General features: G+C 43.5%; 1 protein-coding gene across 1 annotated transcript in view; it reads right to left on the reverse strand.

Moving 5' to 3' along the window:
• Positions 1-26814, reverse strand: part of Jhy (junctional cadherin complex regulator) — a 59203-nt gene that overhangs the window by 24609 nt on the left and 7780 nt on the right. Inside the window, exons 3-4 of the mRNA XM_040730136.1 lie at positions 17237-17753; positions 59-121 (exon numbers count right to left, since the gene is read on the reverse strand). Of these exons, the coding sequence (XP_040586070.1) occupies positions 59-121; positions 17237-17753 (580 nt within the window). The remainder of the gene's footprint in view (positions 1-58; positions 122-17236; positions 17754-26814) is intronic.

Raw genomic sequence — 26814 nt, forward strand, 5'->3', positions numbered from 1 at the left:
TGTGAAGTTAGAATACGTGTTTTGAGACCCAAAGACCCCTTGTTTAAATGTCACATACCTGGTCAGGAGATTCGACTTTAGGGCCATTATTAGAACAGGATACTGAAAGCATCGATTGATCCTATAACAGAAATATGATACCATACCCTTTTCTTACAATGAGAAATTTGTCCTGATAAATCCATCATAAATTTAAAAAATGCATTTAGTACACTGTGCTGACTAGCTTTTGTCAATTGCACACAAGTAGGGTCTTTGGAAAGAGAGAACCTCGATTAGCAAAACTGTACCCACCAGATTGGCGTGTGGGGCACTTTCTTGATTGACGGTTGATGTGGGAGGGCCCATCTCACTGTAGGCAGTGCCACTGCTGGGCTGATGGTCCTGGGCTACGCGAGAAAGCAAACTGAGCAAACCAGTAAGCGGGATTATGCTGTGGCCTCTGCTTCAGTTCCTGCCTCCAGGTTCCTGCCTCGAGTTCCTGCCCTGATTTCCTCACTGACGAAGTGCGACCTCAGAGTTGTAAGATGAACTAAACCCTTTCCTCTCCCTCTTGCCTCTGGTCATGGCACTTTACCATAGTAACATGCTGCAGCCATAGCATTCTGCCAAACCATCAGCCCAGGAGCAGTGGAGACAAATTAACTACGGAATGAACCTCTGAAACCATAAGCCAAAATAGATCCTTCTTTTTTTGACCTGTTTTCTCAAGCTATGCAAAAATAACAGTCCTCCATTGACTATTTCTTTCAGATCAAGAAACGTGTCTCTGAGCTATACAGGATGGTAGCTGTTAGAATGTCCCACAGGAAGCCGACTTAAAGTTCTACCATCCCAGTGTAGGGAGAGAACCCAGAAACAAGCATTTCGAGCTCCAGGACATCCATGCTGACTCTAACAGATGCTCATTCAATCTACTGCATCTCCTGACTGGCTGTGTCTGCTTGTCAGTATTTAAAGGTCTTCCATGGGTTAAGGAGGAGAAAAAGAAATCTGCTTCATGCATGATGAACCAAGTGTCCATCACTGAGCAGCCTCCATGTGAGAAATCTCTTACAGGAACAGAAATATCATACTGTCTATCCCTCTGGTTCCTGGAGTAACACGAATTAGGTGAAACTTCCCTTTCTGACAGCACATCTACACTGGTTCCAACTGATTCAAAAGTCTCTCCAATACACCCTTCTTAATGTTTCTTTCCCAAATTCCTCACCATTCTCACTTGACTTGTTGCTCTGGTTGGGCTCTGGTGGCTACTGTCTGAATGTTGTCTCTCCCCTTCTAAATGGATGCAATTTAATTTTTAATGTAACTTTGGGCCTTTGCACTCATCTTGTTAAATTTCCTGTGATGGGCTATGGAGTGCGGGATGGCAAGAATGAAGGATCATGGGGGAACAGGTCTGACAGTTCAAATTTTCCATCTGCTGCTTGTGTTTATAAAGTGGGGTCTAGTGTTCAATAGTAAGAAGGAATATTTGTTGACTATTATGTGTTAAGTAAATGTTTGGCAATGACAATCTCAATCTTTTCTATGCAGTATTCTGTTGTTCAAGAAGGAACACTGTTTCTTTCAGCTTGAGTGTAACCTCATCTGTCCCTTGTAAGCCCATTAAATAGCTCTCAAAATTACTACACACACACACACACACACACACACACACACACACACACGGAAGTTAAATTGCTGAAAGTTGATCTGGGGCTGGTGAGAGGCCTTAGAGGGGAAAGTGCTGTGCACACTGACAACCTTACATGTAAAGGTCAAAGGTGAACACTGACCTTGCGACCTTCTTCCCTGCCCTTCACATGTGTGCTGTTGCATGCATGTTGTATGCGCTCGCTCATCACACACATACACAATAATAATAATAATAATTTTAAAAGCTGATCTGAAAGAAGAAAAGGAAAAGCAACTGCTTGAATTTTTATTCCTAAAATAAGGAAGAAAAATGTACTATTTGATCATGACTGGTTTCTAAATGAAAATGACCATCTACTTTTGAATGAATATCTGTCTCTGCCAGTGGGAGACTTCATATGCAATTATCTAAAATTTAGAATGGTCAGTGAAGGCCAAGAGCCACTTCTCAAATTTACAACAGGGCTTGCATCACGCAACTGCTCCCAGAAGCACCCTGAATTAGAAAACACTAGGTTTTAGAGCAGTTACTGGCATCATTGCAAAGGTTTTTGTTGTGTTGTTTATTTATTTTAGTTTTTACTTTTGAGATGGTGTCTTGCTATGTAGTAGCCCAGGCTGGTTTTCCATCTTGCTGCCTCAGGTTCCCAAGCACCAGGATTCTAGGCATATGTGTCCATGCCTGGTTACTGAACATTTCTTATTACTGTGATGTTAAGCAGAAACACACTTGTTTAAAGGAAAAACTGACTCTGTCCTGAATGAGAAACGAAGGTCAAGAGAGGGAAAATTTTTAACTAGGCTGCCTGTGCAGGCAAGGATACTCTTTTAATTTCAGAGAGCTTAAAACATCTTCTGGAGGGAATAGGAGAGTTGGCCAGTATGATGTAGATTCTCTAGCCTTTACAAATGCAAACAGAAATATAGGATGTGCATTAGATAATGGGGTTTATCATCAGTGACATTAATTTCCATTGACTACCATGCTTACATAGCTCTGTCAAAAACTTTACGTATTACTAATAGAGTGTCGGTTGCTTCCTTTGCCAGGGAGTGAAGGACACACACTGTCTCTATGCACACTGTTTTGGTGGAGCTTGGCTGCATCACCCCTGTGAGCTTGCTGGGCAGGTAAAACATACTTCTGCATTAGCTCTTTGAAAGTGGAATGGGACACAACCTCTGCCAGCTATTTTTTCTTTTCCTTTCTTTTTTTTTTTCGTGAACCATTCTATTAATACCAATCAAATCGAGAAAATGATCAAATGAAATTGCATTTTGAGCATCGTAAGCTGTGTAATGTCTATTCTGTTAAATTGGGGCCTATAATTGCTTCTGTCCTGAAAAGATACAACAAAGACAGCAATCATGGCATGTCATTATCCCAGACTAGAAAACCGGCCTTTGCAGGGAGGACTTCAAAGGCTTGTGGTTCTCAAATTGCATTTGGCTGCTATTGTTGAAGCGCAGGCAATCTTGATTAGGTGTTTACACTGAGGTAAGGCGCAGAGCAGAGAGTCTGAGTGCCTGGGTCTAGAGCCATTAAAAAATTGTACATTATGTTCCTTGCTTTGAAGTGAGGGTTTGTAGGGAGGAAAGCAACTCAGATTGAGTACAGCTGAGCTAGACTGCTCTCTGTTTCTCTCTCAAAGAAACACATCAGGTTCTTAGAGAATCAGACGGCGCTGCAGAAAGCAAGGCCAATGCTTTACCCAGAGCCGTGTGACATAGCAGATCTACATAGCACACACTGACACATGCTTCATAAACATGCTAATATTAGACTGTAGTCACTATGGCCTGTGCCCATGTTTCCCCTTACATCCTGCCATTTCTACAGCCTGTGTGTGAGCTGCCATGGGGAGCTTCATATTAACTAAGAAGCCTTTGTTACACCCATTCCTAGTGATAATGTACTGGCAACTAGCCACATAGTCAAATCAAATAAGCTGAGGTGTCAGATGTACATGTATGTGTGTGCACACATGTGTGCATGCATACGTGATGTATGCCATGGTGCACATGAGGAGGTCTTTGTTTTTCCCATTCACCATGCAGGCCCGGGGTTTCAAATTCATGTCGGCTGTGGGCAGCTTTACCTGCTGAGCCATCTTGCCAGCCCAGTGTCAGATTTTTTTAAAGATGTCTCACCATCGTTCTGCTATATCAGCTACTTACACTCGCACACAATCACTGGGTATAGTGAGGGTTTCTTTATTCATTTGGGTAATGAGTGCTAGGAAGCATTTATTACTGCTGTATTCCTGACACATTGTGTCCCCGGCTGTTCCTGTGGCCAGCGCAAGAGACTGATTGAGATTCTGTCACTGTGAGGTGGCTTCCCTGGCCCTCAGCATGGCTGCTTAAATTATCAAGGGGTTTTGTGTTTTCAGCTGTTAAAGACAGTACGGGCGACATATTAGGACTCTGTTGCCAGCCTGTCTCCATTCCTATAGAACAGCTGAGCACATGTGCCTGATGCTGAGTCCTATGGACACACACACACACACACACACACACACACACACACACACACACACACACTAATGTTCCTTTTCAGTAGAGGATTCTGGGAGTTAAGACTTCCAAAGTGATCATTGTCTCCCACTTAAAAGCACTGCTTTACTTCCCCGTGGCTCTTAACCTCCACAAGCATGCACGGCTGTACCTTGGGCTCCCAGGCACTTCTTTCTGGGATCCTGGTTCCCTTCCTAGCACCCATATTTACATGGACCATTATCTCTGGGCCTGTATGAAGGCTGTTCTCTGCGTAGAAACACACTTCACTTCGTTGTCTGCTTATTTATTCTACTGAAGATTAGACCTACAGCCGTTTGCATGGTAAAAAAGCTAGCTCCTTACCTTTAAAATATTTTTTTTTTGTTTTTGAGACAGGTTCTCATGAAGTTAACTGGGCTAGCTTTGAACTCACCATCCTCTTGCTTCAGCTTCTGGAGTAGCTGGGGTTACAGGCCTTTAGGATCGTATTTAGAGGATCAGTTTGGATATAAAAGTAACTTCCTCCATGAAGCCTTCCCTGATTCCCACAGGAGGCAGCCATAGACATACTTGGAATTTTCTCTCTCCTAACAAGCACCACCCTGTGGCTTGTGTTTCTTTCCACTTTGTCTTAGTCAGGGTTATCATTGTTGTGATGAAAACCATGATAAAAAGCAACATAGGGAGGAAAGGGTTGATTTTGCTTACACTTCCAGATAACAGTCCATCACTTGAGAGAAGTCAGGGTAGGATCCTGGAGGCAGGAGCTGATGCAGAGGCCACAATGGGGTGCTGCTTACTGGCTTGTTCCCCATGGCTTGCTCAGCCTGCTCTCTTATAGAACCTAGGACCACCAGCCCAGGGGTGACCACACCCACTATGGGCTGGGCCCTCCCCCATCAATCATTAAGAAAATGCTCAATAGCTGGATCTTTTATTTTTAATTAGTTTTTTCTTTTTGAGACATCCAACTGGATCTTACGGAGGCATTTTCTCAACTGAGGTCCCCTCCTTTCAGATGATTCTAGCTTGTGCCAAGTTGACATAAGACTAGCCCGCACATTCTTCCTTACTGGAATCCCATGATAGCAGAATGAAGGGGCTGTGTGCTGGACTGCTGTGTTGTACAGACCAGAGCACACTATGCATTTGTACTTCCCAGTGGCTCTGAATGTGCCGGGCATACAGATATGCAACACATGTAGCTAGATGATGAATTGACCCATGTTGTTCCCTGAGCGTGCCCATCTTCATCAGAATGGACACAATCATCTTTCTGTTTGCACAGACTCTATATCCATGAGTTCAGCCAGGGCCTGGGACACGGCTCAGTTGTAGAGCACTTCCCTAGCATGCATGAGGACCCGAGTTCCAACCCCAGTACTGCAAAGAAAAAAACAAAACAACAAACAAAACCAAACACACACACACACACACACACACTCATACACACACACACACACGCACACGCACACGCACACACACACACACACACACACATATATATATATATCATACACCAGTAGTGAGCATGTGCAGACTCAACCCCCAACCCCGTCACTCCCAGGATAATATGGTACAACAGCTATTGACACAACTGTGAAATGTCAACATAAGCTACAGCTGTCTGAGAGTTCACATGAGGATGTGCATTGGGTTCACACAAATACCACACCATTTAATAAAGGGACTTGAGTTTATCAGATTTCAGTGTCTGAGAAGGGTCCACCATGGATATTGATGGGCAGGTAGATCTGCTTAACTATCTAGGCAGGCTTGTGGTTTCTATCAAACCCAGGCAGTGAAATGCCAATAAAGTGGGGTGAAACTAGAGCCTCATCTTCCTCCCACTCTTGCTCATTGTGCCCCAGGGCTGCAGGTCCTTCAGCCCCTCAACTTCTCATTGTTATTCCTCTCCCATGAATCATCTTCCCCAAATATTTGTGTGGTGTGTTTTCTCATGGCCTCCATATCTGCAGGGAGGCACTGCTGTACAACCTAGTCTAAATCATGGTTTCCCCCGATCACGACAAAGCTTTTGATATCTGCTCTGCTTCATCTCTCCATTATTACCAGTGTTGAAGAGTGAATCTAATTAATCTTAATCAATAAAAAAATCAGGAGTCAAATATTTGGGGGAAACCTGGAAGATCAGAGAACTGGGAGTAGCTGCCTCCTGAGTGCTGAGATTAAAGATGTGAGCCATTCTGACCTGATTCTATGGTTAACTAGTGGCTAGCTCCACCCTCTGATCTCCATACAAGCTTTATTTGTCAGAACACAAACAAAATACCACACAACATTATGTATTACATCTATTGTCCACCCTCCCACATAAATAATACTCTACACCTTCCTCCCTTCCTCCCTCCCTCCCTTCCTCCCTCCCTCCCTTCCTGCCTCCCTCCCTTTTTTATCCTCTTCTCACCATAAGAGAATGGGTGTAGAATTTTCTACTCATGGCCCAAAAGTTTTGGACTTGGGGGCATTTCAGATTTGGGGTCAGGATTAGTGATTCTCAGTCTGTGCACCAGTTTCCAGTAAGTTCTACTTGTTTGCGTGTGTCCTTTCTCCTGTTCCATACAATGTCAGAAGGAGGTACACAGACAGTAGCATGACATGATCATAGACTCATGGCAGCCTGGGTCATTTAATACAAAAGACCAAAATGTCATTCACATTGCTTCTGACTTTGATTCAGACTGGTGCAATATACACTGTGTAAGACAGCATACAGGTACAGAAAGTGATGGGCACATTTCTGAGTGCTTAGAAGAGACTAATCCTTAAAATGATTGTGTTAAATTTCCAGTTTTCAAAAGGACATGTATAAGTAAGCCATGTGGGAAGTTTTCTTCTGTCACATGGATTTAATGAAGTGTCACTCTACAGTGCTGAGCAGTGCCCACCAGAAGGGTGCCTCAGAAATGTCTCATATTGAAAAAACTATAAAGTTCAATTGGAATTACGTAGTCGTAAGTAAGTGCTCTTGTGTTGGTATAGGGCAAAATAAAAAAATCTATCAGTCAATCAATGAACAACCCTGCAGTCCTGACTGGGCAGAAGAATAACTTCTGCAAGTGCTGCAGAGCCAGATCTCAGAAGCAGCACTATGCTGGAACATTCTGTAAGAGAGGAGTCCATACTTCCAACCAAATACAGTTATAAAAAGATGATCATGACTTAAATAAGATAAAACTAAATCTGACAGACAATTTGAAGTATCTCTTAATTCAAGGTCATGGAGAAAGAGAGCGGGTAGCAGTTGGGGAGTGGTCTTACCACTAGGAAACTAAGTTCAAACCAAGCATTCAATAATAAATACATCACACAGGCCTATGTGACAGTTAGAACTTCCACATATAGAACGCCACTTGAACATCCCAACGATACTGAATCTGCAGAAGAAAGTAAACCTTTGTACTTTTGAGACAGAGTCTCATGTAGCCCAGGCTAGACAGGAGATCTTGAACTCTTGACTGCTGGGGTGACAACTGTGTACCCCTTCTAGGTTTCTGCAGCACTGGGAATCAAAACCTGGGCTTTGTACATTCCAGTGAGCACTCTGCTAATGGAGTTGGAGCCACAGTCACAGTTACAGGAAGCAAACATTTGTAACCTCTTTTTAACCAGAAAAACAAAGCTCAGCATGCTTTTGTGATTTGCCAAAGGCAACAAATGGCTCTAAAGTAAAGAGACTTAGGGCAGCAGGATGGCTAAGCAGACACAGGCGCTTGCCACCAAGACCCATGACCTGGGTTCTATCCCCAGAACCCACAAAGAGGAGGAGGGAATTGAGCCCTTTGACCTTGGCATTATGTGCTCCGTGGCATGCATGTACCTGCATATACACACAATGAAAAAATAAATGTGGCCAAAATAAAAGGGTCCCAAATCACATATTTTGACTTCAAATCACATTGTTTAACTTCTCTCTTTCCCTCCCCATTTTCTCCCAAATTTTAGAGAAAGTATTTAAAATTACATTTATTCACTAGGTGGTAGCGACTCACACCTTTTATCCCACCTTTTACTTGTGAGGAAGAGGCAGACAGATCTCTGTGAGTTCCAGGACAGTCAGGGATGTTAACATAGAGGAACCCCGTCTCAAAAAACAAAACAAAATTACATTTCTTCAGTAAATATTTAGTTATTGCTTTCTGTGTGCCAGGGCTAAATGGGTCCATGATCTTGAGAAGCCCACAGTCATGAAATGCACACACACACACACACACACACACACACACGGGGGGGGGGGAGAAGGGAAGGAGGTATGGAGGGAGGGAGGGAGGAAACGTTGCCGGGTTCCATGGCAGATGTCCGGTTGTAAGGAAGGAAGAGGAACTGCGGATGTTCAGGTGTCCTCACAGGACACAGAGTCTGAGTGGAGACGATAAAGGAAGGTGACTTTCCCAAGCAAAGGAGTCAGGAGACAGTGGTCTGTGAACAGGAAACAAGGAGGAGTCCAGAAGACATGCTGTGTCTGTGAGCAGTGAGAAGGCTGGAATGCTAGATGCAGCTAGGTGTGTGTGTGTGTGTGTGTGTGTGTGTGTGTGTGTGTGTGTGTGTGTGTGTGTGTGTAGGGGGTTGGGGATGGTAAATGAAGAGTACAAGGGGCAGGAGGGGCCAGATCAGCAAGGGTTTTTCATACCCTCAGAGTCTGAATTAGATCTTCAAGATTATAGCAGCCAGCAGTGGTGATGTACACCTTAAATCCCAGACCTTACAAGCAGAGGCAGGAGCAGGGGCAGGGGCGGGGGAGGGGGTGCAGGCCGAGGCAGAGGCAGGTGGATCTGGAGTTGGAGGCCAGCAGGATAATACAGTGAAATCACAAACAAAAGCAAACAAACAGATAATAGGCAAGTAATCAGAATTGCAGCCAAGCAGACCTCTAGAGAGGTTAGATTTGAGCAGGGGAAATGTTGGAAGGATTATGACACAAAATAGTAATTTAAAATCAAATCATTAAATACAGTGCACATGACCCAAAGATATTCATAAGTTCCTTATCTTAAATCCAAAGCTCAGGCATTCAAAGCAATTATGAAAGAAAGTGCCGGTTAGGTGGATATAAGATTGTAAGGTTTATAGGCTAGTAAGACGGCTCAGTGGTAACGGTGCTTGTGCCCAAGCCCCACAAACTAGGTTCTTTTCCTGGGACCCCCATGGCAGAAGGAGGGAATCAAGTCCCACAAGTTGTTCTCTGACCTCCGCATGACACAGTGGCATGCACATGTCTAACAAACAAACAAACGAATAGAAAGTGGTGGAGTTCTGTGACCCACCGGCAGAGTTCGATTGACTGCGGCTATTCGGGGAGAATCAATGAAGTGTGACACGTCTGCCCTGAGTATGGGTGTCTTGGTCCCATAGGCTGGTTGTCTGCATGGACTAAAAGGCGGGGGATATCCCTTCCTGGTCAACATAAAGTGAGCTTCTGTGCCTTGCCACGCCCTCCCCACCTTGATGGACAGAAACCTTGGTTCTGCATAAACCTTTCTTCCCCTGAGCTGGCTGTCTCTCAGGGGTTTTGTCACACCACCACCAACAGCAAAAGTCTGACTCAAATGGACCCTCCTTTAAGGAGCAACACCGTAGATGAGAATGTCATGTCTTATCAAGCACATTATCCTATTATGTCCTTATGCCACCTGAGGGTCTATCTCCTTACTTCTGGGCACTGTCCCTTGGGATAGGAGCAGACCATTTAGAAGGACCTATTCCCAAAACGGTTTCCTTTCTTTTTGTATGGTGAAAGGAGTGTGAACACATGTACACAAATGCATACATGTATACATATTTGGGAATATGTGTGCAGGTTTGAATGAATAACCTTGGGTGTGTCCTTTCTCAGGTGCCAGCCACTAATTTTTTTCTTTTTTAGGACAGGGTCTCTCAATGACTTGGAGGTCACCAATTAGGCTAAGATGGCTGACCAATGAGCTTCAGGGCTCTATCCCCCCCCTTCCCAGCACACACTACCACGATCAGTTCACCTGCACGTGTGTGAACGCTCCTTGTGCACATGTGTACACCCCCCCCCCCACACACCTGGGCTCTGGAGATCAAACTCGGTTCCTTGTGCTTGCTGCCTGAATCATCTCCCCAGCTCCAATAGCTTCCCTTTACTGCTGGTCTGCCGTAGGTCAAGAGCTTTGTATAAAGCATTCGAATAGTATTCCAACACAGAGCTTGACCCCGTATATAAGCAGGATAAGGGTTCAAGGGACCACTTGTTCGAATATCAGGCAAGCTCTGAGATTCTCTGACTTCCCAACCAGTGTTTTACTTTTCTTTCCTCCCCCATATGGTCTTTTTCTCATGCAAGGCAGGGAGCACCAACACCTTTTCCAGATTTCTGGTCTGTTTGTCTTTCATTCCTTCAGGGCTCAGCTCAAACGATACAGCTTGTTTGGTTTTCTGTGAGATGGTATCTTGTCTGTGTCACATGAGTGGAAAGCAGGCTCCTAGACAGATGGGGGCTCTTATCTTATTTTCTGCTGCTTGCCTAGTACAGAGAGGAGAACCTAGGGCGTAGTGGGTGTTCAGTGAACACCCCATGACTGACTGACCTGCTGTTGGTTGGCAGATCTGGGCAGTGGCATCAGTGTTTGGCTTTATATGGTCCTGAGGACTACAGACAATGGATAACCCTTCTGTATTTACAATTGTAAAATACCTGTAATTTCTTTTCAAGATATTAGTAGGAAAGGATCAGATCACTCTTGTGAGCTCAGGCTAGACCTCACCTTCATTTTCAAAATCTGTTGAAATCAAGACAGAAGGGCAGTTCATCTCAGAACACAATTTCCTTTAAGGAAAGGTCATAAATTAGACTCAGATGCTAATGAGTTGAAAAAGTGCCAGTAGTCACCAGCAGCGTGGTGGTCAGACGGTGATGCTCAGGTGCCCTCTAGTGTGTGCTGCTTTTTGTGTCATTCTGGCATCACACATCATGCCCTTGAGTCTTTATTCAAAGTGTGTGCTCACGCCCTTAATCCCAACACCCAGCAGGGGGATCCCTGAGTTCGAGGCCAGCCTGGTCTACAGACTGAGTTCCAGAACAGCCAGGACTGCATAATAGAGAAAACCTGCCTCAAAAGAAGAAAGGAAGTAAGTAAGTATGTGGTAACGTGTAATCAACAGTTCTGTGGGAAAACTGAAGTTAAGGCCAATGGTCCCATTCTGAATCACATGTAAGGGGAAAAAAAAAAGCAACTTAGGTGACTGTATGCAGCAGCTACAAGAGAGAACTTAATCAAGGCTATTACAAAGTCGATATTGCAAATGATCCTTACTCCCCACTCCTCTTTTCTGGGATAGGATCATATGTATCCCAGGTTGGCAAAATTGGCATCCAGTCGCTATGTAGCTAACAATGACCGTGAAATTCCTATACTCCTGCCTCCGCCTTCCGTGTGGTAGGATGGCAAATGTGTACGACCATGCCTGGTCACTGTGGTGCCAGGGATTTGTGCATGCCGGGCAAGCACTTTATCAAATGATCCACAGCCCCAGCCCACCCTGAAACACCTTTGTTGCTAGTTTTCCATTTAGTTTTTAGAAAGTTATAATAATTATATGTAACTATGCTTCAAAAACAATAGACACAGCCAGTACTCCAGAAGCAGAGACAGGCAGATCTGTATGAGTTCCAGACCAGCTAGGGCTATGTTGTGAGACCCTGCCTCAAAACAAACAGGAAGAGAAAGAAAAGGAAAAGCCCACAGGCATAAGGAGGCATGCCGTGGAAAGCTGTGCCCATCCCCCCACTCCTTTCTATTAATCACTCATGTATGCAGTGTTCCACAATGCCTCACTCCATAGCCTAGTCGAGACCTAAAATTTATAATCTTCCTGCCTCAACTTTCCCACATGCAGACATTACAGCTGTGAGCGACACACCACCTTGACATGTATTTTATTCCTCTTCCGTATTTTACTGTGTCTGCATGTTTCACTCCTTGAGTTCCTCTTACTGATAAATCCTGTTAAACTGACTGCAGCATTTCAGAATGAGTCTTCATTTCTTAAACAGCTATAGTGTACTTTATCGTGCAGATCTACCATAACTTCCTTAACTATCCCCTCCAAAATGACAGCTATTTGGGTGGCTTCTGATCTTTGGATACCACAAACAAGGCTGAGATGAATCATCTAGTATAGCTGCTTTTTCAAGACTGCACACGTCTGTCTAGGACAAATTCCTAGGACTGGAGTATGTGGGGCCAAATAAAAATACTAATTACAAAAATCATTCGCAGCACTTACTGTGAATCAGGCTCTAATCTAAGCCTGCTCTGTACACCAGCCTACTCATTTGATATTCTTAACAACCCTATGAGGAAAATACTGCTATTATCTCCTTTATGGACGAGAAAGCTGTGCCACAAAGAGGGTTAATAGCCTGCACAAGGTCACACAGCTAGCACAGGGCACAGCCAAGCAACATGGCTGGGTGCTTTTAGACATTATGTTCTAGCTTCTCTGGAATTGTAACTGTATTTTGCATGGACACAAATTGGCCTTTATTTTGGTTGTGCTGATCCCTTCTCTTCCTGGCATTACTGGACATTTTCATCAACAGGTGGAAATGCTTATCAATTGTAGGTGGCAATGAACCTCAATGTAGTATTAATTTGCTCTTCTCTTACAGCGACAGATACTGAGTATGTTCACCCATGCTCAGTAGCCACTTCTGTTAGCTTCTCTGGGACTGGTCTACCCTAGCTTTTTGTGTGTTTCTAGGGTGACCTCGATCTCCCTCTTATGGACACAGAGGAGGATGTCTCCGTGTATTAGAGATAGTTTTACCTGCGATATAAATTAGGGATATTTTTTCCTAGTTTGTTTCTTATATTTTCATGTTGTTTGTAGTTTCCTCTGATAGATGTTTTTAATATACACAAAGTCAAATTATTATTCTCTTAGGTAATCTAGATTTTTTAATATTTCTGGGTCTTCCTATGTTTTTATCTAATGTTTTGATGGTTTAATTTTAATAATTAGACACTTGACTATTTGGAATTTATTTTGTATGATGGGTATGTGGATCCAGTTTGCTGTTTTCTTTGGGGTTACCAGGCTTCCCTTTAGATTAGTGCAGCATTTCTTGTACCACACAATACATCATGTACAATTAGGTTCTATTTCTAGACTTCTCATTCCATTGTGATCAGTTTTTCTGCCCATATCTGTATTAAATATTACCCTATTATTTGAAGCCTTGTGATATAACATCCAGGAGGGCTTCACCATTCATTGCTCATATGTGTGTTGTGTGTGTGGGTATGTGTACCAGAACATGACTTAAGAGTGTCAGAGGCAACAGGCATTGAATCCCAGCACTCGGGAGGTAGAAGTAGGCAGATCTCTGTGAGCTCGAGGCCAGCCTGGTCTACAGAGTGAGTTCCAGGGCAACCTCCAAAGCAATATAGAGAAACCCTGTCTTGAAGAAATACAAAACAAAACAACAACAACAAAAAAGTTTCAGAGGCCTGGAACCAGACCAATGACTCATCGCAATGATCACAAGTAAATATAAGTGGACTAAAGGGTATACTGTGTGACTCACTGGGCCATACTACAGTGTCCATCTTAGACTTTTCTTATATGGTTTGTTTTGTTTTGTTTGCTTGATTTTTAAATTTTGTTTTGGGGGGAAGGTTGAAAGGACAGAGAGTAGAAGTGAGGAGATGAAGAGATGAGTGGAATCGAGATTCATGATATGAAAGCCACAAAGATTAATAAAGCATTAAAAAAGTGTTTTCCTGTTTTATTCTCTTCTTTATTGCCTTGAGGCAGGGTCTCTTCTTGAACTTAGTGCTGGCTGTCTTGTCTAAGCTAGGTGGCCTGCAGTGAACTCTTGGGATCTGTTTGTTCTTATTGCTCCATATACTGAGGCCACAGAAACAAATATGCACGCCAGGGTTTTTGATTGGGTCCTGTGGATTTGAGCCCAGGTCCTCAGGCTTGCAGGGTACTTGATCTTACTCACTGGGCCATCTCCCTCTTCCCAGTCCCAGCATTATTCCTAATTCCACAGCTTTTTTATTATGCTCACTTATTATGAACTTGGTAACCAGCTTTTAAACTTTTACTAAAAAAACAACCAACCAAACAATCAGGATCGGAAGTTCAAGGCCAGCTTCAGCTATCTAGAGAGTTCAGGACATCCTGGTCTATATGATACTGTGTCTCAAAAACCAAAATTAGGCAAAAAAATCCCCCCAAAACAGACAAATAAAACTAGTCATGTATCAGTGGAAGAAACCGTTACATGTTTATACATAACAATTCAGAAAGGACACACATTTTTGTATTACTGACTACAATCAATAAAACAAGTGACACATATCATTATGGCACGTTATGTTATATTAAACACATTTCTACCCTTTAAAAAAAGAATAAGAAGAGTAAGAAGAAAAATTTCATCTTGGAGAAATGGTTTCGAATGCTATAAGCAATTAGCTTTAAGGCATTTGAATCCATAGCAAGGGTGGGCAAAGTCAACACCTCCTTCAAACAGCAAGTCAAGAGCTCAAAGACAGAAAATCTAACATGAATTCAAAGTTTCCTTTGTGATAAAACAAAAACAGAGACCAGGCTATGAGAACACTGACAACCAAATCACACCTTGATTGGCTGTCATGATAACTTGTAACCACTACCAAAATTAGCAACTGAAGGGTCAGCCACAAAGTTCATGGTAAATCTTTTTTCCCTTATACCTCACTCTTGCCTCTCTTTCATGAGAAGCTTGTCTAGGAACACATTAGAAAGCAGTGAAAAGACAATGGAGTATTAGCAGAAAAAAAAAAACAATGGAATCTTGAAATCAGCAGGTAAATGGATAGCACTGGAAGAAACCATCCTGAATGAGGCAACCCAGTCACAAAAGGACAAACATGGTATGTACTCACTCATGTATGGATTTTAGACATGGATCAGGATAGTGCCAGTCTGCACTTCCACTGACAGAGAGTCTGGAAAACAGGAAAGAACCTAAGAGATATGTGTGCTACCCAAGAGAAGAGGAATGAGGCAAGATCCTCTGAACAGATGGGGAATACAGTGAGGGGTGGGGGAGTGGGAGCTGGGAAGAAGAGAGGGGGAGAAGAGGAAGACAGAGTAGGTCATAGGGGAACAGGAAGGTTGAGTGGGGGGTAGAATAGGGGGAAGAGGGAATCATAGTTTAGAAGACAGATCAGGCACCAGTGTGACCTCTAGTGATCTAAATGGATGACACCAATTTGCAAGCTAAGCAATAGTGGAGAGGCCACCTCGAATGCCCATTCCTGATAATTTACTTGATGTCTATAACCATCCTGGAGCCTTCATCCAGTAACTGATGGAAGCAGAGGCAAACACCCACAGTTAAACACTGAAATGAACCATGGAACCCAGTGGCAGAGAGAGAGGGAGCGATGAGCAAATTGGCAAAGAATGGGCTGGCAAAACCAGCAGAGACAGCTGATCTGAACAGGGGAGAGCTCTTGGACCCCAGACCGACAGCTGGGAGGCCAGCATAGGACTGATCCAGAGCCCCCAAATGTGAGAGTCAGTGAGGAGGCCTGGGCAACCTATGGGGCCCTGAGCAGTAGATCAGTGTTTATCCCTGGAATACAAACAGACATCATATGTCCGTAACAAAAAGAGTGATGCTCTCTCAGCCTGGACTCTTAGGGGAGTACCTGGACCCTACCCTGAGTGAAATGACAGACTCTAGATATCCCCTATGTGGAAGGAAATGACAATAGGGTGGGAGGCTGGGGGGGGGACGGTGGGGGGGTGTGGGAGGAGGGGAGGGAGAGGGAACTGGGATTGACATGTAAAACAAGCTATTTAAAATTAAATTAAAAAAAAAGAAAGCAGTGAAAAGAGCTGGAGGCCATCCTGGCTCTCAAGAGACTGGGGCAGGATAATTGCTGAGAGGGAGTTGGAGGCTAGCCTGGAGCAGCCTGAGCTACAAAGCAAGACATTGACTTAAAACAGAAAACAAAATAGCAATGAAAAGTATTCCCCTAGACTAGGAGAGATGACCAGAGATAGACATTTTCACTCTTGAATTCATTTATATTTTTAAATAAGCAATCAAGTGAAAATTGGAATTTCACTTACATTTTCTGAAACAAAAAGTAGTTTACATTTTTAAACAATAAAAATTAGTATATTTGGCACATTCACTAGGAGGTGAGCAGAATGGGTCCTCATTTGTGTCCCTGAAATAAAGCTACATGTACTTGCAATAGCATTTCTTTCTTTTTCTTCTTCGTGTGTGTGTGTGTGTGTGTGTGTGAGAGAGAGAGAGAGAGAGAGAGAGACAGAGAGAGAGAGAGAGAGAGAGACAGACAGACAGACAGAGAGAGAGAGACAGAGACAGAGAGAGACAGAGACAGAGAGAGAGAGAGAAAGACTCCTTTGCCTGGAACTTAGCGCTTCCTTCAGAAGTGCACAGCCTTGCCTTTCATTTTTCTTCCATATAAATGCAGAAATAAATTTCTCCAACTTACTGAAGTGTCTCCCAAAGGGACCAGGATGTTTGTGAATGCTTGTTTCAGGCAAGGTCTTGCTACATAGTCCAGGCTAACCTCATACTTGCCATCCTCCAGCCTCAGCGTCTTGAATGATGAGACTACAGGTGTGCACCACTATGCCTGGCTTCCAACAGGCCCATTACCCGGGAAATAACTTATCCCCTAGCTCAGCACCCAGCACCCAACACCTACACAGATCCTATGCAAGTTGAGGCTCTATGGGTACGTGTGTCATGTCACTTCCAATGTGCTGGGGGTGCTGTGTAAGACTGCAACCAATGCTGGGGTGAGAACAGAGACAAGCAACATGGAGATTAAATGTTCAGCCCTGCATTCCATCTATCGGAACCCACAGAAGAAATAAATCCCAACACACACACACACACACACACACACACACACACACACACACACACACACTCACACACGGTACAGATATACATATAGGCAAAACACTCCTACACATAAAATAAACATTAAAAAATTTCATGGGCCTTTGAATGTCTCACACAAATCCCAGGGCAACTTAGAAGGGATGCTCAAGCCCCACTACATACCTGTTCGAGGCGGGTCTCTCCTCTTTTTTTATTGTGAAGTTGAAGGTAAGAGTCTAGTTTAGGAGCCGGCAATCCCAAAGTCAGCTTGTTTTTTTCCACAAAATATTGTTTGGCCTTCCTTCTCCGGGGCCCCCGTGATCCCGGCAGGAAAACTTCATTGTGTGAACTTGAGCTCTTCAGGTACTGAGAGAGGTTGCTTGACTTCTCCTGGTCACTATCACTTAGATCTGAAAAGGACTCATTTTGACGGGTGCCACACTCATAGTTTGGGCTTAGGAACTCGCTTCCAAGTAAGGAGGCTTCGCTCTGAGGACTTGGCTTCTCTTTGCCTTTGCCTGCCGAGAGTCCCATTGACGGCTCCCTGGAAGGGTAGAGCGGAGCCAGAAGCAAGCTTTCTGCAGAGCTATCCGCAGACCCCGGCAAGGCTTCCACAACCAATGGCTGCACTTCTGCTTTCTTATTCTTCCAATTGGGATCATATCGGAGATCTGAATATTGGTCTTCTACATCATGCCGGCTGTCCAAAGCAGAGAAGAAATGAGAAGTACTTAACTCAGGTAAATCCCCAGGGGTTTGCCCTTAAGGGACTGTCCCCAACTGAGACAGACCCACTAAAAAGTTCACACAATGACTCCCTACAGAATGGGAAAAGCTCCTCACCAACCCCACATCTGACAGAGGATTGATCTCCAACATATACAAAGAACTCAAGAAACTAGACATCAAATTACCAGATAATCCAAATAAAAAATGGGACACAGATCTAAATAGAGAATTCTCGACAGAACCATCTCAAATGGCAGAAAGACACGGAAGGAAATGCTCAGCATCCTTAGTCATCAGGGAAATGCAAAGCAAACCATTCTGAGATTCCATCTTACACCGATCAGAATGGCTAAAATAAAAAACACCAATGACAGTTTATGCTGGAGAGGATGTGGAGAAAGGGGAACATTCTTCCATTGCTGGTGGGAGTGCCCAAACGTGTACAGCCACTGTGGAAACCAGTATGGTGATTTCTCAGAGAATTAGGGATCAACCTACCTCAAGACCCTGCAATACCACTGTTGGGCATATACCCCAAGGAGGCACATTCACACCACAAGGATATTTGCTCAACTATGTTCATAGCAACATTATTTGTAATAGCCAGATCTTGGAAACAGCCTAGATGCCCCTCAACTGAAGAATGGATAAAGAAAATGTGATATATTTACACAACAGAGCACTGCTCAATAGTAAGAAACAATGACATCCTAAAATTTGCAGGCAAATGGACAGAACTAAAAAAAAAATCCTAAGTGAGGTAACCCAAAACCAGAAAGATGAATATAGTATGTACTCACTCCTAAGTGGATACCAGACATAAAGCAAAAGATACTCAGCCTACAATCCATAACCCAGAGAAGCCTGAACCCTCTTCCAGAAAAAGATGGAAGCAGATATAGAAATCCACAACTAACCAATGGGCCAACTTCCTGGATGGAGTACAATCAAATTGAGGGAGGGAAGATAATATAAACAAGGGAGTTAAGACCATGATGGGGAAACCCACAGAATCAGCTGACTCAAGCTAGTGAGAGATCACTGACTCAGGTCTGACAAATGGGGAATCCGCATAAGACCAAACTAGACTCCCTTAATATAGGTGACAATGGTGTTACTGGGACAATATATGAGGCCACTGACAGTGGGTCCAAGATCTGACTTTAATGCACAAACTGACTTAGTGGGACACACACACACACACACACACACACACACACACACACACAAACTCACTCATTCTATTCACTTCATCATTTTATTTAAACTTAATCTCAGATTCTGTCCTCTCATTTCCCTTTCACTGTCTAGATGACAAAGGTACAGCTAAGACTCAAATTAGAACCCCAGAAAAGGTCTGATTACCCAAGTTCATTGAACTCTGTAGTAAAAATGGACACCAACTAAATCCTAAAAGCAAGGAAACAGACGAAAATGAAATGTCTGCAATGCTAAACCAGCATGCCTCTGGGGTTCCAAGAGTCCTATTACTTATGTAGAGCAATGACAGTCTGCTGTGTCTCCTGCTGAAGATAAGTACAATTCACACTGGTCATCTAGCCTTGCAGCTCGGTCGACAGAGTGCTCGCCTCGAAATCTACTCCCAGCACTAGGCATGGTGGTGCGCACCCTCGCAGTCCCAGCACTACCATGGTGGTGTGCACCCTCGAAGTCCCACAGCACTGGGTGGAGGTGGTGGGAGAATCAGATGTTCAAGGTCATCCTTGATTAAAAGGTTCACTGAAGGTCAGCCTGGGCTACATGAAATCCTGTCCAAAAAAAAAAAAAAAAAAAAAAAAAAAAGGAAGCAAGAGAGGCTGGGGGAAGGAAAAGAAAGAAAGGGAAAACTTAACAATTTATGCCTTAGCTGGTTAGATGCTTATCTGATATTTCTCTCTAGGAAGGGAAGTACATAATGTCGCCTTGAATTTCTCCTCTCAGGAGGAAAGCCGGGTTTTTAATCTCAATTTCATGTCGACTCAGGCTTGTCTTTCTTTTCAGGAATTTTGGTTTTCCCTTCCTCTTATCCATAGATTTTTATCCAATGTTCCACAGAAAAATCCACAAGGCTTAGACTTAGACTGTGACTCAGAATGTCTTGATTGTCAGGGACATGCACAGGAACCTCAGGGGACAGGCCAGCATGGGCCTCAAGTTCTAGGACAGTCTCACTTAATTAAGGTTAAGCACAGGGTCCTGTCTAAGGGAAGTCAATGAGACCCCAAACAAAGTACTTCCTTCTGCCCATGACAGTCTCAATTTGTAAAGTAGCCCTCTAGCCTTAACTGAAAAAGAAGAAAAAATAAAGAAAGCTGGTAATATGGCATATTTAATGGCCTCTTTGATCTTCAGAAGCTAAATGGGAGAGATTTTTCCCTTGCTGAGGACAGTGGATACTGTCCTCTAATCAAAAAGAGAATGTAAATCACCCAGCTTTTTATGCTATTTGATATTCCCATTTACAGAGGATGTAATTTTATGCTGGGTAAACAAAGTAATGGTCTCTATAATGCTAATTTACCCATCTTAATGTGGACCTAGATTTCTTTGATTCAATGTAAAGCAAAAACTGGACAAGAAGTCAACACTTGTTGGCTTTACTAAGTTTTCATTGCAAGTTTTTCAGCTGTCCTAAGAAGGTGAAAAACATTTGGATGTAGGTGACTTTTACTTTTCCTAGACAGGCTCTTCCCCAACAAAACTCCAGAGGACAATGACTCATCTCTGAGGAAGTGAGACTTCACTGTTTCTCCCACAGCGACACCACAAGATGGCCTGTTAGGGCCATGATGGGTACGTCCCTCCTGTGGGTTGTCTGTCTTACAAACATCTGTATTTGGACACCTTTCATTTTCGAGGTAGTTTGTCTCAAATAGGGCTGTTGTATTTCTTCCACTTCTCATGACTGACTAAAGATGCATGAAGCCATGTATCTTAAAGTGTTCTGCACACATGCTCATAAGGGTGTTCTTGCCTAAATAATGTCCTGGGCTTCAGGAACTGTGGTATGCCTTCTTTCCCTAATCTCTGCCTTAGTCCAGACAGTGCTCTTAGGACATGCGAGTTAAATGCTTCTAGAATAAATAACTGGATCTCCATAAATACTCCAACACAAAAGTAGCAACATGATTAAAATCTTAACATGGAGACACTTCTTGCACTGGGGCAAATTAGTGAATGAGTTTAGGGTTTATCTTATACTAAGTGACCTAAGGTTCAGTTGCAGTTGTTTTCATGGAGAAGAAAGCTCCAAGCTTCTTCAAGCAAATACACTTCTAAAAAACAAACAAGCATCTGTGGTTTACTGAAGGGGAAATGTAGGGGGCCTCCAGTGTGTTCACGGCTAGGGCGCTACCATACTTCAAAACGATCCGAGGCTCAGGGCTAAGGATGTAAAATGAAGACAAAGACAGCAGCTCATTCTTACAAGGAGAATGGCGTTTATTCTTACAAGGGTGGAGCCTTAAATACCAAAGGCAGGCATGGTGGAAAATCCCTAAGGTAGAAGCCTATATTCCCAGGGCCCTCTGGCAAAGGGTGGGCCAAAAACAGGTATTATCGTTTAGACAAAGGATGGACGAAAAACAGGAACATACATGTAGGCCTTACTAGGGATGAGAAGTGTTTAGCTAAAAGCTCCTAGTAACAAGCGGTCAGCAGAACCCCCATGGGGGAAGGGTGCAACAGGGAAAGACTGAATTTAACTTTATTCTTGTACTCATTAGCTCACTGATTGGATTGACAAGTGTTTCCTGAATACTCAGTAGGCTGGGGAGACACACTGGTTAAGTAGCACAGCGTTGGGGAAACAAAGCCAACAATGAACACTGTGGAGTGATGCTTGCTCCGGTGGGGACTACAGGGCCACCTGGATTCAGGAGGGACCAGTGCTTGTTTCTCAGGAGGCTGGGGAGAGCTTTCTGCGGGAAGATGTGGCCCTGCCCTAAGGCTAAGGAAATAGGCACCAGGCTGAGAGAAACAACTGGAAAGAAGAGTGTGTGGGGGGGTGGAGAGCGGCGTTGCTTCTCAAGAACAGATGCTCTGCAGAGAAGCGGCAGCAGAGAGGAGGAAGGCTGAGGCTCGGAGTTCAAGTTAACCAGAGGTTGGATGTGCAAGGACCTCGTAACTCTGGAAGAGTTTGGGCTTAACTAAATTATCTGAGTGCTTAATTACAGAGAGAAGACTAGTAGACAATTAGGGATAGCCAAAGGGATGAGCTTCAGGTCAGCCTTACACACACATTCTTTTGAAGGCATTTAGAATCATCTTCTTGGTGACCAAATTGGATATCCCTGGGCTGGAGGGATGACTCAATGGCTAAGAGCACTTGCTATTCCTACAAAGGACCTGGGGTTCAGTTCCTAGGACCCACACAATGGCTCATAACCACCTGTAACTCTAGTTCCAGGGAGACCCATATTCAGTTGTTCAATAATATCTCAAAACCCACTCCAACCTTGTCATCCTGGGAACCTAAGATAAGTAACTTACTTTCTGGTATAACTGAGTAACATCTGGTATTCTTTTTCTTAATAAGGTAGCTGCTGTAGTTAGGATTTTAAATGCCCCAGAGAGGTTCATGTGGTGAGGGTTTGGTCTCCAGCTTGTGACAGTACTGAGAAGTGGTTGAAGCCTTAGGAGATGGGGCCTTACGGGGACTCTAAGTCACTGGAGCCACACCCTTTAGACTCCTGGAGCTTTTGCTTCCTCTTTTTACCCTGTGATTACACCGGAAGCACTCTGGCAGCTCAGGGCATTGAATCAGCATCACACAGTGACGGCGACAGTCACCTGTAAGCGTGATGCCTTCTTTCTCTGCATGATGGCGTGGAGCTTTCTGGTTCTGGGAGAAGCTACAGGTGAGTGCGGCAAGGACAACAGCCCTGGAACGGAATCACCAGTCCTCCACTTCTGGTGCCGCTGGTTACTTTGTAAATGCCTGTTTACCTTCTGTGCCTGGCACTGAGCAACGATGGAACCAACGGCAGCCTGGAGAACACAGCCATGAGCTCTGTCACCGGGTTAGCTCGCTGCCAACTGCACTCAGTCTCCAGGACATAAAGTTGTTGTGTACTACGCTTCCTCCTGATGGAGCTCAAGGGATCCTTCTCCCCCCAGGGCTTAAGATATTTTAAGGGCATGAGGCTCTAAGTGGTGCCCTAGTGGCCTGAAAGACATAACACCCATTTAAAAAAAAATCCATATTTTAGTCACAATTTAGGTTCTGTGGGAAACATCTGAACTATAATTTAGGGAATGGGATTAAGAAATATCAGTGAATCCACAAGAATTTTAACAGCCACTAAAACTCGAGGAGGGAGATACTAGTCAGAGAGCTAAATTTTTGTACCTTCCAGAAAACCCGTAATTTTGAGGCACTAACAGATTGCCTTTCGCTAAAGAAATGCATCTTGGAGGCTCATCAGGCCTGCAGAGCTTGATGTTTTAAGCAGAAACTAGACAATACCAAAGAGACTGGGAACAAGCGAGAGGAGACGAGCTGCTGAGAAACATGTTTCTGAATTCTGAACCCATTGTCAAAAGGAAGCACCAAGGCAAGTGTGCATTACACACAAATAAAAGGACATCAACCAAGGTTCCCACAACCGCTTTCACCACACAGCGCCGTGTATACCGGCAATGGCTGTCTCCAGACATCCCCTTGCCCGTTTCAAATGGAAGACATGTTAAAACTAATGGGAAGCTTTTTTTCCCCTTTCAAAACCATGCGCATGAAAACCTGTAATGCTTCCCAGAAACAAACCGAATTGTTGAAACAGAACATGATACTAAAGGACCCCATTGTACGGAGCTCGTGTGCTAAGGAGCCCAATTGTGTTTTGCAGTCTGGGTCAACACGCAGGGACAAAATGAGTGTGAAGTGCTCTTTCACGGGCAATCATCTGCACACAAAACATGCACCTCTTCCCCGACAGGAAGGTCACATTGACAACGGGCACACTACTCCTTTGTTACCCTTCAGACAACAGATGTCGGGGCTCCTCTTCAGGGGCTTGGGTTAGAAATGGATGCAGAGGGGAGAGAGGTGGCGGGCATTTCACATGCATTCTGTGGGGTCTTTGCTGCCTTTAATGGACCATGTTTGAGCCCGTGCTGTGATAACTTCAAACAAAATAAAATCAAATCTCCATTTAATGAAGAGCCTCATACTCCGTTTGTATTCAATCAAAAAATTACTAAAATTAGAGCATGTTTCTAGTTCAATTAACGTCCTTTGCACTCACAATAAAATATTCAATAACTGCCCATTTTGCCTGTTGAGGAGGGGAATAAAAGCGAAACTCATCGTCAGTTAGCAGTTGCTTATTTGCCACTTTATGTTAAGCAGGCAGTTAGATTGAAACTGCACATATTATTACTGATTTAGGTTTCATTTAATCCTTTGAAACAGAATAATTATTCCCAATTTATATGCCATTAAATCTTTTATGCACACGAGCAGCAAATTCAATTTTTGTTTAAGTGTAGAGTTTGTTATGCTCTTTAAAGGGACCACAAAACACAATTGTTTCCAAGGGTTCCTAAATCCTGCCTTGCCTTGCTTTTCTCATCAATAGCTTGTAAGGAAACAAAATGCAACAAACCCAAAAGATTAAAAAGTCACCTTTGCATGTATGAAATAAAAAGATTCCGCAGACACACTTTGTGGAGACTATTTGTAACCCATACATTTTCATTTATTGGAGGCATTCATTCTACTTAAATAATTCAACATTTTAGCTGATGTTGGTAGTGAACACCTTTAATCCCAGCACACGGGAGGCAGAGGCAGGAGGATCTATGTGAGTTCGAGGCCAGCCTTGTCTACTGGGCTAGTTCCAGGACAGGCTCCAAAACAATACAGAGAAACCCTGTCTAAAAAACAAACAAACAAAAAATCAACATTTTAATAGAAAAAGAATAGCTTAATGAACTGAAGGTAAAACCTGTATATAGAAACATATTCAAATGAAGGGGGTTAATTGCCAGTGAATTTTGCTTACAGCAACTACATTTAGATAATTTTGACCCAAATCCCTTCTTTCCCCCCCAAAACCAGATTTGTGTTCCTTTGTTGCTGTTTTTGTTGTTGTTGTTTTTGTTTTTTGAGACAGGGCCTCTCCATGTATCCCTGGCTGTCATCCTAGCACTCGTTATATAGATCAGGCTGGTCTTGAACTCACAGAGATCCACCTGCCTCTTGCTCCCAAGTGCTGGGGTTAAAGGTGTGCACCAACACACTGGGCTTCAACAACAGATTTGTGACTGTTACACCAGGCATTTCTCCTAAGTTATAGCTAGAACTAATTTCAATTCAAGGCGAACCTATGAATAAAGGGAAAATAAATTATCTAAACAGCATGTGCTAGTAATCTCAATGTGAAGTCCTAGGTCCTTGTTTCTACTGAGATGCCAGTTATACAGAACGAAGCTACACCATCACAAGAAATGCCATATTGTTACAGTAGTCCTGATCAGCGTTCTACTGAATCCCATCAAGGAAAGCCTTCTCCTGGTCAAGGGAGTCTACTGCTGGTCTGGGCATGAACCTAACATTCCAAGCTACTCAAAACAAAACAGTCAGTCCAGTCGGGTGGGTCAGTTGTTGGGCTAAGGACCTCAGGAAGCAGGGTTCCTTTAATGCCATTAATCAAAGTTTTCTATATTTTTCAATTTGTGAGGATGTGGAAATAGGTCATAAACAGAACTATCCCTTTAGTAACTTACAATAATCTCAATTAACTCATAAGATTGTAGGAAATAAATTATACTTTCTAGGTTTTTTAAAACTGACTTTTACTTGCCTGAGCACAGAAACATACCCCAGTTTTGAAATAAATGAGTAAGGAACTAGCGGATCTCCCTGGGGGTGACAGTGGAGAGTCCCCATGAGCCTCTGCAGCTTCAGCAGTTCTGGCGGGAGCTTGGTCTTTAATAGACACAATCCATGCTCCCACACAGTCCTTCCTCCCTCTATGACAGTCCACCTGTCATGATGGCACCACACCTCCTCTGAGGAAGGCATCAGGGTTTAACTAAGAAGAAGCTAGTGAGCCAATGAATGAATGTAAAGAGGAAACAGCTAATGCCTACAGCAACAATAACAAAAGTACCACTCTGATATAACTATTTCCCACATGGCCCGAAAGAAACAAGGTTTTAGCTGCTATCCCTCGCAGATCATTTAGACTCCTAGAACATGGTACTCAGGTTAACAAATATAAAGAGATTGGCCAACCAATGGCCTTGAATGGGAAGTTTACCTGTCAACAGACAATATGGAATGAAAGTTAATTCCCTGAACCTTCTGGAATGGTCTTCCTATCCCTAGAACATTAGAACCAGTTTTAAATGTCTTTCTTATGTTCCCAACTGCTGAAAAAAAATCCACAACCCTTATACGGAACAGGAAGGAGTCTAGTCTCAACTTAAATTTTTATTTCCCAACCTCTAGAAAACAGCTGGAGAAAATTGGGAGGGAAGGAAACTCCCGATATTTGATCATCACTAAGGTTTTCTTTACCGACCATGTTTGTTTTGACACTTCAATATCCCTCCTTCAAGCCCCAGAATTCATCATTCAATACTTTCCCTGACTGTTTATTATCACTAGAAGCAACATACTTTAAAGCACCCAAGAGAAGGGGGAGAAATGTATCCTACAGCTAAAAAAAAAGTTGATTATTACCAAGTCAATCTCCCACCCCTTCCAACAGTTCTTGGATGCTTAACTAGCAATGGCTCGCCACGATACCTGCCTCCCGTTAATTCCTACCTAGCTCACGGTGCAGCCTTAGACGGGACACAAACCCTTTGCGTACTGATACTGTGGTATCAGTGCAGGTATCCAGAGGCCAGCTTTTGGGAGTTTGTTCTCTCCTTCCCCCAAGTGGGTCCAGAGATGTCAAACTCAGGTCCTCAGGCTTGGTAGCAGATGCCTTTATACCTGCTGAGTCACCTCAACAGCCCTCTCTGTGATGCTTTACTTGTTAGTAAAGTGGAGTCCATGATCACGTATTTCATTTTACTGC

The sequence above is a fragment of the Mesocricetus auratus genome, unplaced genomic scaffold (assembly GCF_017639785.1).
Source record: "Mesocricetus auratus isolate SY011 unplaced genomic scaffold, BCM_Maur_2.0 Super-Scaffold_100022, whole genome shotgun sequence".
Taxonomy (NCBI): domain Eukaryota; kingdom Metazoa; phylum Chordata; class Mammalia; order Rodentia; family Cricetidae; genus Mesocricetus; species Mesocricetus auratus.